Below are 15,405 nucleotides of genomic sequence, written 5' to 3'. Positions count from 1 at the left end.
ATGGTCCTACCATCGGGTAAGGCGGCCGTGGAGTTCTTGCTGCCTACTGAGTTCTATAAGACATTTAGAGAGATACTGAGTGTGGAATTCCATTTCATTATTCAATATATTCAGGCAGGGGGGCCAAGAACTTGGAACAAGCTAATATTGTTGTCTTTTTTTTAAAGGGACAAACCTGCTGATGATCTGGAGGCATGCAAGCCCATCTCACTTATTAAATATGGACGCAAAATGGTTTGTCAAAATCTTGGACTGCCGTCTCGCTCCAGTAATCACAGCTTTAGTATCTCCACAACAACATGGATTAGTTCTAGGCAAAGATAATACCACGCATACCAACACAGCAATTGCTGCATTTGATATTGCTGGGAAATGTGCTATCAATCAATCAGGGTGTGGAAATGTACCCCTTTTTCAGGGGTATACTGGTGCAGGGTCACCCTTTTGTCCAAGGGTTCAGAGACAAACAAAATAGAGATCAGCACTAGAGTTGAAAATAAATAACGAGTTTATTAATCACTCATGAGTGGGACCACATCCACACAGCATTCTCAAGTTCCGCCTGAGGTAGTACACTGGCTTCACAAGCCAGTGCCCTTTAAATGCAGGTTTTCTGCAGTGTAAGGACGTGAACAGAAATAGTAAGAACACGCTTTAGGAATAGTTATCAGCAAACAAGGGCAGATGAACACTACATGGTTAGTAAAGTGGGAGAGGAGCAGAAATGCTTATGGCAGCAGTAAATGATTGACAGTACTGGCAGCTACAAACTCTCAGCAAGTACATTGCTTTTAGCTGAGTCAGGAAGTCAACTAAAATAGGTAGCATTTTCAGAGCTCACTGTGGAAGACACCAAGCTGTTAGCAGCAAAGTATAGCAGGCTCCTTTTGTCTGAGGTTTTGGCTGGGGAGATTCAAAGACCTTAGATGTGTTGGATCGCTCAGTGCATTCTGTTAATCCTAAGCTACAACATTGGCGTACGCTGTGCTGTGTCTTCTATACTATACCCCAGATGTGATTTTAAAATGGGGAGCATTTGCCCCGACAGATAGAACAGATAGAACCAAATTCCCTAAGCGGAGCCTTCTTTCATATGTTCGCGTTTTGCCCCGTCTACAAAATATTTGGGACGGGGTGACGCAGTTTATATCGCTAAGTCTGGGCTTTCCAGTACAATAATCTGTTAACGAGAGAATGATGGGTGTCAAACATGAACTTGAAGGGGGCTTGCAGAAATTAATGATTATGCTGGCATTTGTCCGACTTTGCACTGCTAGGGCATGGGTCTCAGGGAGCGCCCCAAAAGATACAGAATGGTGTTCCGTTATCTATAAGATATAAGAACTGGAACTTGCTATGGCCAAAGCAGGGGGCCCCTCCTCGCTGCTAAAATTTGATAATATTTGGAAAAAAGTTTGTTGAGATTTTATCAATGCAGGATTAATAGAGATTGGGAAAATGTGTTATGGGACAAAATATTTGTGCGTAATGTCCTTTTAATATAATCTTGGCTAATCAATTAATGAATTAATCAACTAATTAATTATAATTCTTTTTTTACTTGGGAAAAATAATATAATAAATTATTTTAAAAAGGGAGGCTTGTTCCAGATGGCGCCCGAACGGTAGCTGAACCAAGCAGCTCACTTCGAGGGACTAGCCGCTCCACTGAGACAGCGATCAGCTGGGGAAGTAGAGGGGCGTCTAGTTCTGAACCTCGGGGTCTGACCAGCGAACACGGGAAGACAACACAGGCTCATTGGCTGCCCAGTCCGCAGGCAAGATGGCGACTGGACATCTCTGAACTGCGGAGGGAGGCGGCGACAGGCGGTTGTCCTGCTGGAGAGCGGGTGCAGAGCCTGCGACTGGCTGTACCGGTGAGTGCGATAACGGTGCCGAAAGGGTGGGGGGAGGGAATAGGCCCAGCAGGAGAGCGACCACCTGCTCATCACTGCCTTCTCCTGCCCCCCCGACTCCCTAGGAAAAAAAAGACAGTGTGGCCTCCCGGGCCGAATTTGGTGCTCCGTGCCGGGCCCCCGAGAGCACCAATGCCAAGGCTGACAGCAGACAAAGGGCGCCAGTGAAAGTGGTGGACCCAAAAGGGGGAGATCTCAGAGAGCGCCCAAGTCTGCCTGACGTCAAAATGGTTGCTGGGCGGTGCTGATCAAAGAAAGCAGCGCGAGGAGGCCAAGACTCGAGCAGAGAGGCTCAGACAGTTAAGGCAAGCAAGGTAGCCTTGTGAATGTGGACAACACCTTAGCTACACAGAGGTCACAAGTGCGACGGTTTTGGAGTAGCAACCTACTGGGCTCCACACTTCCCACCTAAATCACCCACCGGAGCCCAGAAGAGGGCAATACACTGCGATCGGGCAGGGGGAAAGGGCGGCAGGAAAAGCAGCCCCAGCGCAGGTGATCACAGTCACTTGAGCAATAACAGGTCTGAGAATTGACTGCAATACCAGCCACAAGAGAGAGGGCGAACCAGAGACCCAGAATAGCTGGAAGGTGGGCTGAAAGACCACACAGTGGCCACAACTGGAGAGTAGGGAGGTACTGGTCAGTGCGGAGAACAAAATTAGGAGAACAATCCCAGTACTTCACCAAGAGCCCCACTAAAAGAATGGGCCCATCTCGGACCCAGCTTCTTTAGAAACTACTGCCTCCGATATGGCGGGAAAGCAGATCATGAGTGATTTTTATGGAGTCCCTCTTTAGCACGCTACGGGAATACATAGCGACTCTGAGGTCTGAAGTAACTAAGGAGGTCAAAGAGCTGCGCCATGACACGAGCGCACTGAAACAAGTGGACACGGTGGAGAAGGCCGGTGATGCAAGGGAGGAAAAACTAGAAGAGTGCCGTGGGGAGATTCTAGAACTCAAAGATCACAATGCAAATCTTAACTACCACTTGGAAGACTTGGAAAACAGGTCCCACAGATCTAATATCCTCATCAAGGGAGTCTCGTTGCAGGCAGACGCGGGCCGCTTGGAAGAGTACGTTCTACCCTTGTTCCGCCATATCGTCTCGGAATTCGAAGGAAAGGACCTCCTGCTGGACCGAACACACAGGGCTGGTCGCCCCTCGCAGGTGCACGGCTCTCCACAAGACATTCTTATCTGCCTCCGTAATTAAAGCCAAAAAGAGCGCATAATGCCAGCTATAAGAGATCAACCATATATAACCTTCGAAGGTAACAAGATTTGTCTCTACCAGGACTTGTCCATAATTACTTTGCAGCGACAACGCAGCATGAAGCCAGTCACAGAATTTCTCAGGGACAAGGAAGTGCATTACAAATGGGGACACCCATTTTGCATAATCTTTGCCTGGGAAGGGGAAACACATGTGGTCCTCACACCCTCTGAGGCGACGATGATCCTGGGGCTTTATTTGGTACAAGCGGACCCTCCCAGGCAATGGAGATCCCAGGGCCCCTTCTGGGACCGCCCCAGATGGCGGAAATATAAGACTTGGACTCAACAACACTGAACAAACCATCAGCCACCGAAAGCCTCCGAGAAAGATCAGCAATACTGCAACATCTCACCGAGCAAAATCAGTCACCAGAACTAGAACTTGATTAAATTAAGCAGTGCTGAAACTGACATATGACCCCATTGACACAGCTGCAGCTTCAATTCAATTCAATTCAAATGATTTATATAGCGCGCTACATACCCAGAGGGTCTCAAGGCGCTTGGAGAAGGGTGGGGAATTACTTGTAGAATATCCAGGTTTTAAGTTGCTTTCTGAATGCTAGGTGGTTCTGAGTGAGGCGAAGGTGAGTGGGAAGTGAGTTCCAGGTTTTGGCTGCCAGATAGGAGAAGGATCTTCCTCCCATGGTGGTTTTGTTGATGCGAGGTACAGCAGCAAGGGCTTGGTGGGAGGAGCGTAGCTGGCGGGAGGGGGTGTAGAAGGAAAGTCGTGTGTTGAGGCATTCGGGTCCAAGTTCGTAAAGTGCTTTGTGTGCGTGGGTTAGGAGGCGGAATGTTATCCTCTTATTGACGGGGAGCCAGTGGAGGTTTTTCAGGTGACCAGAAATGTGGTCTTTACGCGGAATGTCTAGTATGAGTCTGGCTGATGCGTTCTGGATGCGTTGGAGTTTTTTCTGAAGTTTTGCGGTGGTACCGGCGTATAGGGTGTTTCCGTAGTCCAAGCGGCTTGTAACCAGTGCGTGGGTGACCGTTTTTCTAGTTTCGGTGGGGATCCAGCGAAATGTTTTTTGAGCATGCGAAGGATGTTGAAGCAAGATGATGAAACGGCGTTGACCTGTCTGGTCATCGAGAGTGAGGAGTCCAGAATGACGCCCAGGTTCCGTGCGTGGTCCGTCGGGATGGGTGCTTTTCCAAGGGACTCTGGCCACCACGAGTCGTCCCAGGCGGAGGGGGAGGTACCTAGGATAAGGACTTCTGTTTTGTCGGAATTCAGTTTCAGACGGCTGAGCTTCATCCACTCGGCTACTTCTCTCATTCCTTTATGTAAGTTTGTTTTGGCGGTGTTAGGGTCTTTGGTGAGTGAGAGGATCAGTTGAGTGTAGGAGATGATGTTGAGGTTGTGTTGGCGTGCGATGGCCGCGAGGGGGCTCATGTATACGTTGAAGAGGGTGGGGCCGAGTGAAGATCCTTGTGGCACGCCGCAGATGACTTCAGTGGCCTCTGACTTGAATGGTGGGAGGCGGACTCTCTGGGTTCTTCCGGCAAGGAACGAGGTGATCCATTCCAGTGCTTTTCCTTGGATTCCTATGTTTTTGAGGCGTTGTAACAGGGTGCTATGACAGACTGTGTCGAAGGCTGCGGAGAGGTCGAGGAGGATGAGGGCGACTGTGTCTCCATTGTCCAGTAGAGTTTGAATGTCGTCTGTTGCTGCGATGAGTGCGGTCTCAGTGCTGTGTTTGGCTCGGAAGCCAGACTGTGAGGAGTCTAGGGATTTGTTGGTTTCGAGGAAGGCGGCGAGCTGGTTGTTGACAGCTTTCTTGATGACTTTGGCCGGGAATGGAAGGAGCGAGATGGGGCGGTAGTTTTTGAGTTCGGTGGGGTCAGCTGTGGGTTTTTTCAGAAGGGCGCTGAGTTCGGCGTGTTTCCAGCTTTCTGGGAAGGTGGCGGAGTTAAGGGAGCAGTTGATGACATCTCGGAGGTGGGGTGCGATGACGGAGTCAGCTTTGTTGAAGATGTGGTGAGGGCATGGGTCTGTGGGGGATCCTGAGTGGATGGAGTTCATCAGGCGGATGGTGTCCTCAGTGGAGATTGGGTTCCAGTCATTAAGGATGTTCAAAGGGGGTGGGGGTACGGCAGAAGGTAGGGTGGGTTGGTCTCCAGGATGGTTGTCAAAGCTGTTGTGGATGTCTGCTATTTTGTCGTGGAAGAACGAAGCTAGGGAGTCGCAAAGGGCTTGAGAGGGAGTGATGTCGTTGGAGTTGGCAGTGGGGTTGGTAAACTCTTTGACGATGTTGAATAATTCCTTGCTGTTGTGGGCGTTGTTATCAAGTCGGTATTTAAAAGCGGCTTTCTTGGCGGTTCGGATCAGTTGGTGGTGTATGCGGATGGCGTTCTTGAACGCGTCCCTGGTGCTGGTGTTTGGGTCTTTTTTCCATGTCTTCTCAAGGGAGCGACAGAGTTTCTTGGATTTCTTAAGATCATCGTTGAACCAGGGGGCGTTTTTGCTGCCTAGTTTAATTTGACGTTTTTTCAGGGGTGCTAGGCTGTCGGCGCTGTTGGTTAGCCATTGAGTGAAGTTAATGGCTGCTTGGTTGGGGTTGCAATTGGCTTGGCGGGTACACTAGCCGGGTCCCGGTGATGGTGCCCAGATGTCCCCACCCCCACCTCCCCCTCTCCCATCAGTCAACCGCCAACAAGACGACAAATGGCAGCTAACGGAGGAGGCTCCAGCATACCTTATCACTTATGAGAGCTGCCGCAAGGAACCGATGACATGGAACCCTACTACATGGTTGCTAGGTTAGCATCGACTGGTGCTTTAGTTTCTTCAGTTTTCATGTTTATACAATTGTTATACACTGCCATGCTCCACCTTCTGCTATACTGTCTCATCAACCCACATGGTACGGGAGGGAGGATATAGCCTGTTCTACCTACAACCCTCACAGCTAGTGGCAATATTCTTAAAAGATGGTGCGAATAGTTAGCCTCAACGTGATGGGTCTGAATTCGCCAACTATAAGAATAACTCTATTAGCGCAAGTCAAGGCCTTACGTGTGACATATGTCTTTTGCAAGAGACGCATCTCCAAAGGAAAGATTGGGGTTGAAAGCGATACAAATGGTTTGACCGACAAGTATGGTCTTGTGGCCCACGGAAAAAAGTAGGAGTGGCTATTCTTATTGCCACACGTTTTCAGGGACAAATCATCCGAACACACTCAGAGAGAACAGGCCTGATGCTACCAGTACGCATCGCACTATACAGTCGCACATTCACTGTAGAATGCATTTACGGTGCTAATGATCACCAAGAACCCTCAATTCGCCAAGCAATCAGGACCATACTCACCACACCTGAGGTACACATAGTGGTAGGGGGTAAGGGAGGGTGGACATTAACCTGGCTCTTGACGCTGCCACTGACCGGAATCCCCAAAGGTCAGGTTCTACCAGGATCATCTCCCCACAGGGCACTGGCTGGCTGCCATATGGAGAACGCTGCATCCTGCCACACGATCTTACTACTTCTGTTTGGCTGCTCATCAATCCTATGCAAGAATTGACTATTTCCTTCTCTCAACAGCTCTTCTCTCTGTAGTGGCACATGCGGACATTGACATAGGTTCCATCTCAGATCAGTCCCCAATACAGCTATAACTGCGTTTACCAACATGCAATCACGGCTCTACGATGTGGCATCTCCATCCCAAATTGCTAGCATATGAATCCGCAGTCAAGGTGGTGGAGTGCACAGTCGCTGACTACCTCATGATTAATGACACATCACACACAGCAAGAGCGACGCTATGGGATGCACTCAAAGCAATGGTGCAGGGTACATACATAGCCATAGGAACACAGCCTAAGGGGGAGCGCAAAACAAAGCGCGATGAGTTGGCGATGCAGGTGAGGGAACTGGAGGAAACGCACAGACAGATAGGCTCTCCCAAAACACGAAGACAGCTGACTATCGCCCGGAAACAGCTCAAAGCCCTTGATATGGTCATGGCGGAGCATGCCTTGCTCCGAACAAGACAGAAGTACTATCCAGGGGGCAACAAGGCTGGGAAGCTATTGGCACATAGGTTGAGGGCCCAAAACGCACTCTAGACGCATACACAGCCTGATAGGTCAGGATCAGGGAATCAAGATTAGAGACGAAGACATAGTGGAGGAATTTGGTCAATTCTATGTACAACTGTACAAGGCAGACATGTCCCTAACTGCTGATTGTTCCTCGTACATAGAGCAGTTATCGCTAACACCACTTCTAAACTCAATAGTGCCACAAATGGACGCTGAGATAACAGTCCAGGAGGTCGTGGAGGCAATGGGGAGACACATCACCATCCGGCATGACGAACAGATGTATCTTGCTTTACATGGGCCAAACAGGGAATCTCTTACCTGGGCATATGCATATTCTCCACCACTGAAACTTCAGTCTTGCACAATTACTCTGAACTATTGATTTTGGTGAGGGCACTCATTCAGTCCTGGCTTGGTGGTCCCATTTCATGGGTGGGAAGGATAGCAGCCATGATGATGTCATGTTTGCCTAAAATCCTCCATCTCATGTAGGTAATGCCATTGCAACCGCCTGCCTCTATGATTATCCTTTATCTGGGGAGGCAAGCGGACCAGAATGGCCAAGAGTCCTACGTATCTTCCTGTAGCAGAGGGTGGGCTGGATATACCACACCAACTGTGTTACTGTCAGGCTACCCAGCTATGCTTTCGCATGGAATGGCAATGTCAACTTACAGAGAAGCACTTGTGCTTTTTAGATCAAGTGGTGGCAGGAATTGTTATCTGGAAGATACCTTGGCTCCCACGCAGGAATCGTCCGCCGGGAGTGTACATCTCCCCAGTAGTTAAAGCAACCATGGGCGTCTGGGACAAAGTCAGTGTACCGAAGCAGCTTTCCACCTCGATTTCCCCCCTTACCCCAATTATGAGGAATGTGGATTTCCCCCTGGCAGTTCAAGGGCAAACGTTCTTGTTTTGCAAGAATCCAATTGCAAGCGCATCGGGGAACTGTCTGACGAGCATGGACTGTTGGACTTTTGGAGAGTATGACAGGACCTCGGACTTCCGGAGTCATAACACTGGCGCTACATTGCAGTGAGACTGGGTAACACATCCCTCAACACGACCCCACGCAATTAGGCCACTCCATCCCTTTGAGCGCTGGCTCTTATCCAGACGGTACGATCGCAAGCTATTATCGGAAATATACACATTGTTAAATGCAATGGGGAATTCCTTGAGCACACCAGCTAGGAAAAGATGGGAAACGGACTGTGGCCGCCAGTTCACAGACAAGGAATAGGCGGCCATCATACATCGTGCCCGCACATCAGCGACTCTGGGAAAGAGACAATGCTCAAGACAGTTCACTACTGGTACTATACAACTGCACGCCTGGCACAATGGCAAAAAGGGAAGGACGATAAATGCTGGCGGAAGTTCAATCTTTCCAGTACACTCTGCCACTTGCTTTGGCACTGTCCTAAACTTCTGGGAGGAAGTGTTGGTAGATGTAGATCAGATGTTCGATACAGAACTCCCCCGTTCCCTAGCTCCATCCTCTTGGGGTTGGCTAATGTCCAATCATATACACTACACTCCACCAAGGAAAAGGCCATTACCTTGGCACAATGCGCAGCAAAACAGGTCCTACTATCAACATGGAAATCAGACACAATCCCATCACATTTAGACTTGCTACAAAAATTATGAGATTTGGTGGGCATGAAGAAGTTTTCAGCAGTGATCAACCATGCCTTGCCCAAATTTGAGAAAACCTGGGGTTCATGCATAAAACACCTCTCCTCTACTTTTCACAAGCTTACCTGTCCAATATATCTACACCTTATGTCCAACACTCAGACTTGAATCAAACAAACTCACAGAAGTGGGAGAAGACAATCTTAAATTATTTAATTGCAGCAAGCATAGCTGTTGTGTATTATCCGTTCTTATGTTGTCTTCCTGACCCGCCTCTCCTTGTTTCTCCCCGCCCCTCCTTCTTTCCTCATGTATTTTTCTGCGCAGGCCAAAGATGTATGCGGAAGATGTTGTACTTTAAAAAACAATAAAATATGATATAATAAAAAAAATACAAAAATAAAATTCATAAAAAGAATGTCTCCTCGACAACAAAACAGTCTTCAACATCCACCTACCACTTTATGATATTGACGTACCTCTTCTGGATGTTGAGCCAGCTCCCTTGGTTAAACAGGTTGTAACATACCCTACTGACAATATCAATGTTCTCAAAGTCGACCTCATATGCCTTCTTTTCTTCCTCTGTGGTTTTTCCCAGGATCTACCCTATGAGAGGGTGTCCTTGGAATTGGCGGAGAAAGTAGATGCAAAGGGGAGGACGTCTCCATATCCCTGGAGACTTCTAGATGGGCCTTCCTGCATTATCTTCTACCTATCCTTTAAAGTCCTCATAGCTCTTACAGAATTCACAGAAGTTAGGACAATGAGATTTGCGAAGGCACACAATTCAGAATGTGTGAAGATCTGCTTGGACTTTCCTTAACATGTGAGACACTACACAAAAAGGGATGGCATTCTCTAAAGGAAAAAAATAATATCGGGAGACAAAATTTTTTTTACAGCTTGTCTTTAATTACTTCAAGACAAGGGGTTGTAAAAAGTTTAGACAGATGGCAGGGCAAAACACTCTGAATACATTTAGAGCTCAATGCTCGAGGATCCTGTCAGCAGAAGCTGGATAAAAAGAACTAGCTCTATTGCCACTTAGAGGGCATGATGGCATACTGATGATATGCTATTCCTTGAAGGAATAGTGTTTTATGAGACTTCGGCCTATAATGTTAAATTGTCCCTGTTTTCTCTCACACTTCACTATAAAAAAGTTCTCTGAATGAGTTTTCAGGTCACTAAGTTAATGCTAGTGATATTTCATTAAAAATAGTTTGTTTCTAATGTAAATGATAGAAAATTGCCCAATATACACATATAAATTCCATAGACTGTACTAAAATATGTAGTTTTCTTTATTTATTTGTTTCAAAATAATAGTGTATATACAATTTACTTTACTAGCAGCTCGCCCCGGCGTTGCCCGGGGCAGAAGGGGCTGGGGGCAGCATCGCAGAGGGAGAGGCGCAGCAAAGCGGCCGTTTTGTTGGTCCTGGCCGCTTCTGCCCACGCTTTGTTTCCCCCGACGTCCCGACTTTGTGGAAAAGGCTTTCTGAGCGCTCAGTGTTCATGGCCCCTGCCCGTCGTAGGTCCTGGCCGCTTCTGCCCACGCTTTGTTTCCCCCGACGTCCCGACTTTGAGGAAAATGCTTTTAGAGCACTCAGTGTTCATGGCCCTCGCCCGTCCCTTGGTGCGCACCCACGGCTGCTTCACTTACCCCATCCGCCGCTCCTCCCCGCGCTGCTGAGTTTACTGCTCCACTGCTCCTCCGCTTCTCGCCGCTCCTCACCGCTTGTCCGCTCGCCGCTCCTCCCCACCTGTCCGCAGCTCCTCCCCGCGCTCATGTCGGCACTCTTCCTCTTGCTCCTGAACGCCGCTCCTCCCCGCGCTCCCGATGTCATCACGCACGTCGCGGCCGGCGCTACTTCCAAGGGACTACATTTTTTTTCTTCCTAAATTTTTTAAAGAACGTATATTGTTTTTTTATATAGCCTATGTCCTTCTGCTTGCCCTGACGTTTTCAAAGATGTCTTGGGTGTTTGGATTGGTGGTGTACTTTTCGAGTTTACCTGGCTCAAAGGACACAGTTCTCTCTTTATAATAGTAGTATAGATAAACAAAATGTTCTGGGATTCCAGGTAGGACGATTGAGTACTTATGACTAATAATGATGATCTCCTGGAAGAGAAACAACTTTTCCTATTGAGTATTGTGTCAGCTTTCAATATAAGGGCATGGCTATAGCCTCTGATGAACAGAATGTTATTCATGTTGTGCTCCATTGTGGTAAACATTCAGTGAATGGACATGTTCCAAATGCTTTTTCCTGTGCAGTTCCTCTGCTAATACATATGTAAATAACATAAAATATGATATCTATTGCTGTTGAACAACAGAAAATCTACAAAGTATGTACTTACCCAGGATGCATCTTGAACGTCAAAACAATCACTTAGTTCATTGTGCTTTCTGCATCCATAACCACCAAAGTAAATTAACCTAGACAAAAATCAATACAAAATAATTTACACTTTATTGCTCATCAGGGTAAGTAATTTTAGGTTTACGTTGTTTACTTCGATTCAGTGTTCCAAGTAAATTACCTAAGTAACTTTAATAAAAAAAAGAATAAGGTTTTTTTTTTCAAAATTCGAAATTCTTCTTTCAAATGTGGTAACCTCAGAGCTCCTCTACACATACTAAATATTTATTTACAAATGGATGCAGTGCAAAATCCCACAGCTTCCTTCAATAAGGATAACATTTTTGCTGGTGCAAATGCGGATCCTTGTAGTGACAACTGCAATTGCGAGACTGCTAATTAAGTAGATCATTTTACAGTAGGCAGTAACACTTCTGGCCTATATCAGCAGATGTCCCATTCAACACACCTTTGTTCCATTCCCTCATTTAGAGATCCTCTGGCACTGTTTTCCCTCTTCACAGCCAAGAACAGTTTTGCACTGGAAGTAACAAAAAGGCACTTATCTTTGGTAATGCTTTTTCTGATTAATACTCTGTGCTTTTCTGGTGGATCTTGCCACACATGAAGCTATGAGATTTTTCACCTTATGAATATCTCAAACACAATACTGGATACATACTACTTACCTAAACAAAGCTACTGAGCATAACTAAGTCGCACCATGTGACCTCTGTACTGTTCCAATGCCCCCCAGACATGACAACATCAGACATGAGGTACACTAGCATTAGTTCCTTAATTTTTTCCACATTAACCAAGGTCTGTGGGGGAGGGACCAGAAGGATGATGAACCTCATTAGGCACATGACCAGATCATAACAGGGAGCACCTTAAAATCTTTTTAGAAATAGGCACAACCTCACAAGTATAGAGTGTAAGGTAGATATAGTATCCTACAAAGAAAGCGTCAGATGGTAAGTAACTTATTCTTCTGATGGATACATCGTCCTGCACATTTTTCAACCTAAGTTCAAAAGTATTATCCAAGGTGGGGGAGAGAGAAGAGACTGAGCAGTGTCAAAATAACTGTCCTGGCATAGCACCCATCACTCCTAGCCTGCTTTAACAAGCATTGGTTGTTCATCAAAAGTGTGAAGCAAGCACCACATAGCAGCTTGGCAAATTTCAACCACCAGAACGTCCTCAACAGCGCTGTGAAAGCTGTCATAGCCCTAGTAGCAAGAGACTTAAACCCTTCAGTTGGTTCCTTCTTTACCAGAGTGCCGCACATCTTATGCAGACAGCAGCCCTATGTGAAATGAAGTTCTAATGCACAGATCGAACCGTCTTACAACATGTTAAGACATCAGAAACCCAGTCAATCACCCTGACATGTCTTGTCCAGTGCTCTTACATGGAGACCACTCTCCTGGGGCGCAGTCTGTGTAGCTGCTCCTTCTCCATAAAAGGCTGCAGGAAGAAGAAAAGAAAATTAACCGAGTGGGCTACATGAAAAGCGGACACCCCCTTTCACCAAAAAGAAGGAAGCGCACGTGACCAACTTGTCCAGTAAAATATAAACTTGATAGAGCCTAAAGTTTGCCGACCTTGCAGACAGATATAATCGCCCCAGAAAGACACTTTTAAAGATTAACAGACACAACCATGAATTACTTAAACAGAGAAGTCTGATGAACCTAAGAACTAAAACCAAGTCTCATTATCGAACAATAAAGGCATGGGAAGAAAAAAGTAACAATCTCGTCAGAAACTAGCTACCAGGGGTGACCAGAAGTAAGACTAGGCAGACACAGGAGCACAAAAAACAAGGCCTAGGAGCACCTACCAGTCAAAGCCACCAGAACCTGCTGGCAAGAGAAAGCACAGATCATCAGATAGAAGAGTCTGAATGGGTTCTAGGCCCTTCATAGTACACAATGTATTCCAATATACAGTATAGACCAATTTTTGTTAACATTTTTCTTGCAGCTAAGATAACACCAGTCAGTTCAAATGGAAGTTCAAAGTCAGTCATTCGACAATTCTAAATCTAGGTGTGTGGAATCTGAGCAGCCGAGTGCTGGGACAGAGGATCCAACCACCCTGCTGCGAAAGCAAATTTACTCTTTTTGGCAAATCGTCTTTGCCTCGTGGAGTGCAAGGAAGGTCATCTACCACCTATCTCTGAGAGACAGAAGCGAGATTGGAAGAAACACATATAGATAACTCTTTCCACGGCAAGTGGACTGCATCTCCCAGCAAGCTTTGTGATGGAAACTCTAATGCAGCATCACCTCAAGTTAGGAAATACAGTATCCAAGTGAAGTGAATTTCAAATTCATAGTTCGCCAAAGCCGGCCTGCTCAAAGCATGTACCAGTACGTTGCAACACCTGTGTGCTGCAAGGACCACTGCAACAACCACAGGACTGCCAAACAGTGGGTTATGGATGGAACTCCACCCTGCTTGTTCAGACAGTGGACCCACAGTGGTGTCTGAAAACACCAACTGACCCACAACAGAACAAAGGAAGGCTGTGCAAGTGCGGTTTGTTGTGGTGCCATCTAAAGGCAAACACTGACATCTGCCACAGAGGACTACCCAGTTCCATGGAAGAAACACTGGTCATCAGAGTTGTCTGTATCAAAAAGAGGCAATGTCCCTTAGGTCCAGTGGCGCCATCCAGTCGGGTCAGTTGAGAGCTAAAAAGACTTTGCTCACAGACAGCATCATTAATTTGTTCTACTTGAGGATAAGGAATTCAGAAATCCAGACTGGTCTAATGCTCTTTTCCTTTATAACCATGGTCTTCTCTCCATTAAAAGAGGCACCTCCATAACATCGTTCAGAAGAAGGGCTAGAACTTCCTCCTCTGTCGTACAGTTCCTACTAAGTAAGTAAGACTGTGCATTTGGATAACATATGTGTCAAAATATGGGGACTGAGTCCAGTCATATAATCAGAATAGGTTGGTCTATTTCCTTGCTAGTTGACAGTGCGCCATCTGGATCCCTAAACTTAACAGGGTACCGGATGATTCACCCAAGCAAATTGTGGAAACAGTGTTTTGAATGTATCTAGGACCCTAATTAGATATTCCCGATGTATGCCCTTATGTGGTTATAACAAATCATATCCTTATAAAGGCATAAGAATCATATCCATATTAAGTCATAGCCAATGCAGTCCAAATACGGCAAGGCTACTCCCATAGACTCCTAGTAAGTACAACGCGTTCTTAAACAAACCAAGCCTCCAGCAGCTTGGGAATTCCCCCTGCTTCTGTTTTGATTTGTCCTAGAACTCCTGAGAGTCCTGAAAGAACAGCCAGTTCTTACTGACGTCTTATGTCCAACCTTACGTCAAACTCTGCACCTTCCAGGTATAAATATACTAACATCTGCCTTAAGCAACACACGGTGGTTTGGAGCAGAATCGGCCATCTACTGGACCGACGCCCTGCTGATGCGAGTGCCGAAGGAAGCCGACCCTCCATGCTGACGCACTCAGAGAGACGCTGTCTTTTCTCCTGCCGAGAAATCCAGCTCCAGTGTTTCCCTGATACCATCGCGGGTTACTCGGAGATAGAGTCCTGAGAAAGAGATACAAGACCTCCTTCATTCTATACCCAAGGTACGGAACTGATTAGACCCATAGAGAATTCTTGATTCAGATTCTTGGCAAAAACTGTAACTCATCTACTCCTTCCCACGTACTAGGCTTAGGTTAGGTACACTGGGGTAGGCGTACCTTAGAAACACCAGTTGAGTACGTTTACTCATTATTTTATCATTGTATGTATTTTATCCATTTTAAGTATCTTATGGCATAATACTCCTTTTACTGTACGCACTTTACTTCATGACAAGTATTGCACTTGTGGCAATTCACTTCTCTTGCATGAGAAAGAAGACTGCTCAATAAATAACCCTTTTATTGAAAACGCCCGTCTCTCTATTTCTCTGCATCTCTGGTGAAACGAAGCATGCCCGATTGACTGAGTAAAATTGCTATCTATTGTTTCCGCGACTCTGGAGATATAATCCTTATTGCAGGGGGAACAAAGTTGTCATGTGATATGGTTGTCAGAAGCTAATCCCTTCTTGTCTATTCAGGAAAGCTAAACACCTTCTTGTT

At 46.4% G+C, this 15,405-nt stretch overlaps 1 protein-coding gene across 3 annotated transcripts in view; it reads right to left on the bottom strand.

Moving 5' to 3' along the window:
- Positions 1–15,405, bottom strand: part of KLHDC1 (kelch domain containing 1) — a 1,440,569-nt gene that overhangs the window by 826,557 nt on the left and 598,607 nt on the right. For all 3 annotated transcript variants that reach the window (XM_086936594.1, XM_086936596.1, XM_086936595.1), the window contains exon 5: positions 11,264–11,342. In XM_086936594.1, coding sequence (XP_086792720.1) covers positions 11,264–11,342 — 79 coding nt within the window. The remainder of the gene's footprint in view (positions 1–11,263; positions 11,343–15,405) is intronic.

This window comes from Lissotriton vulgaris, chromosome 9 (assembly GCF_964263255.1).
Source record: "Lissotriton vulgaris chromosome 9, aLisVul1.2, whole genome shotgun sequence".
Taxonomy (NCBI): Eukaryota; Metazoa; Chordata; class Amphibia; order Caudata; family Salamandridae; genus Lissotriton; species Lissotriton vulgaris.
Note: the sequence above shows the minus strand (reverse complement) of the source record. Positions and strands in the feature narration are given on the sequence as shown.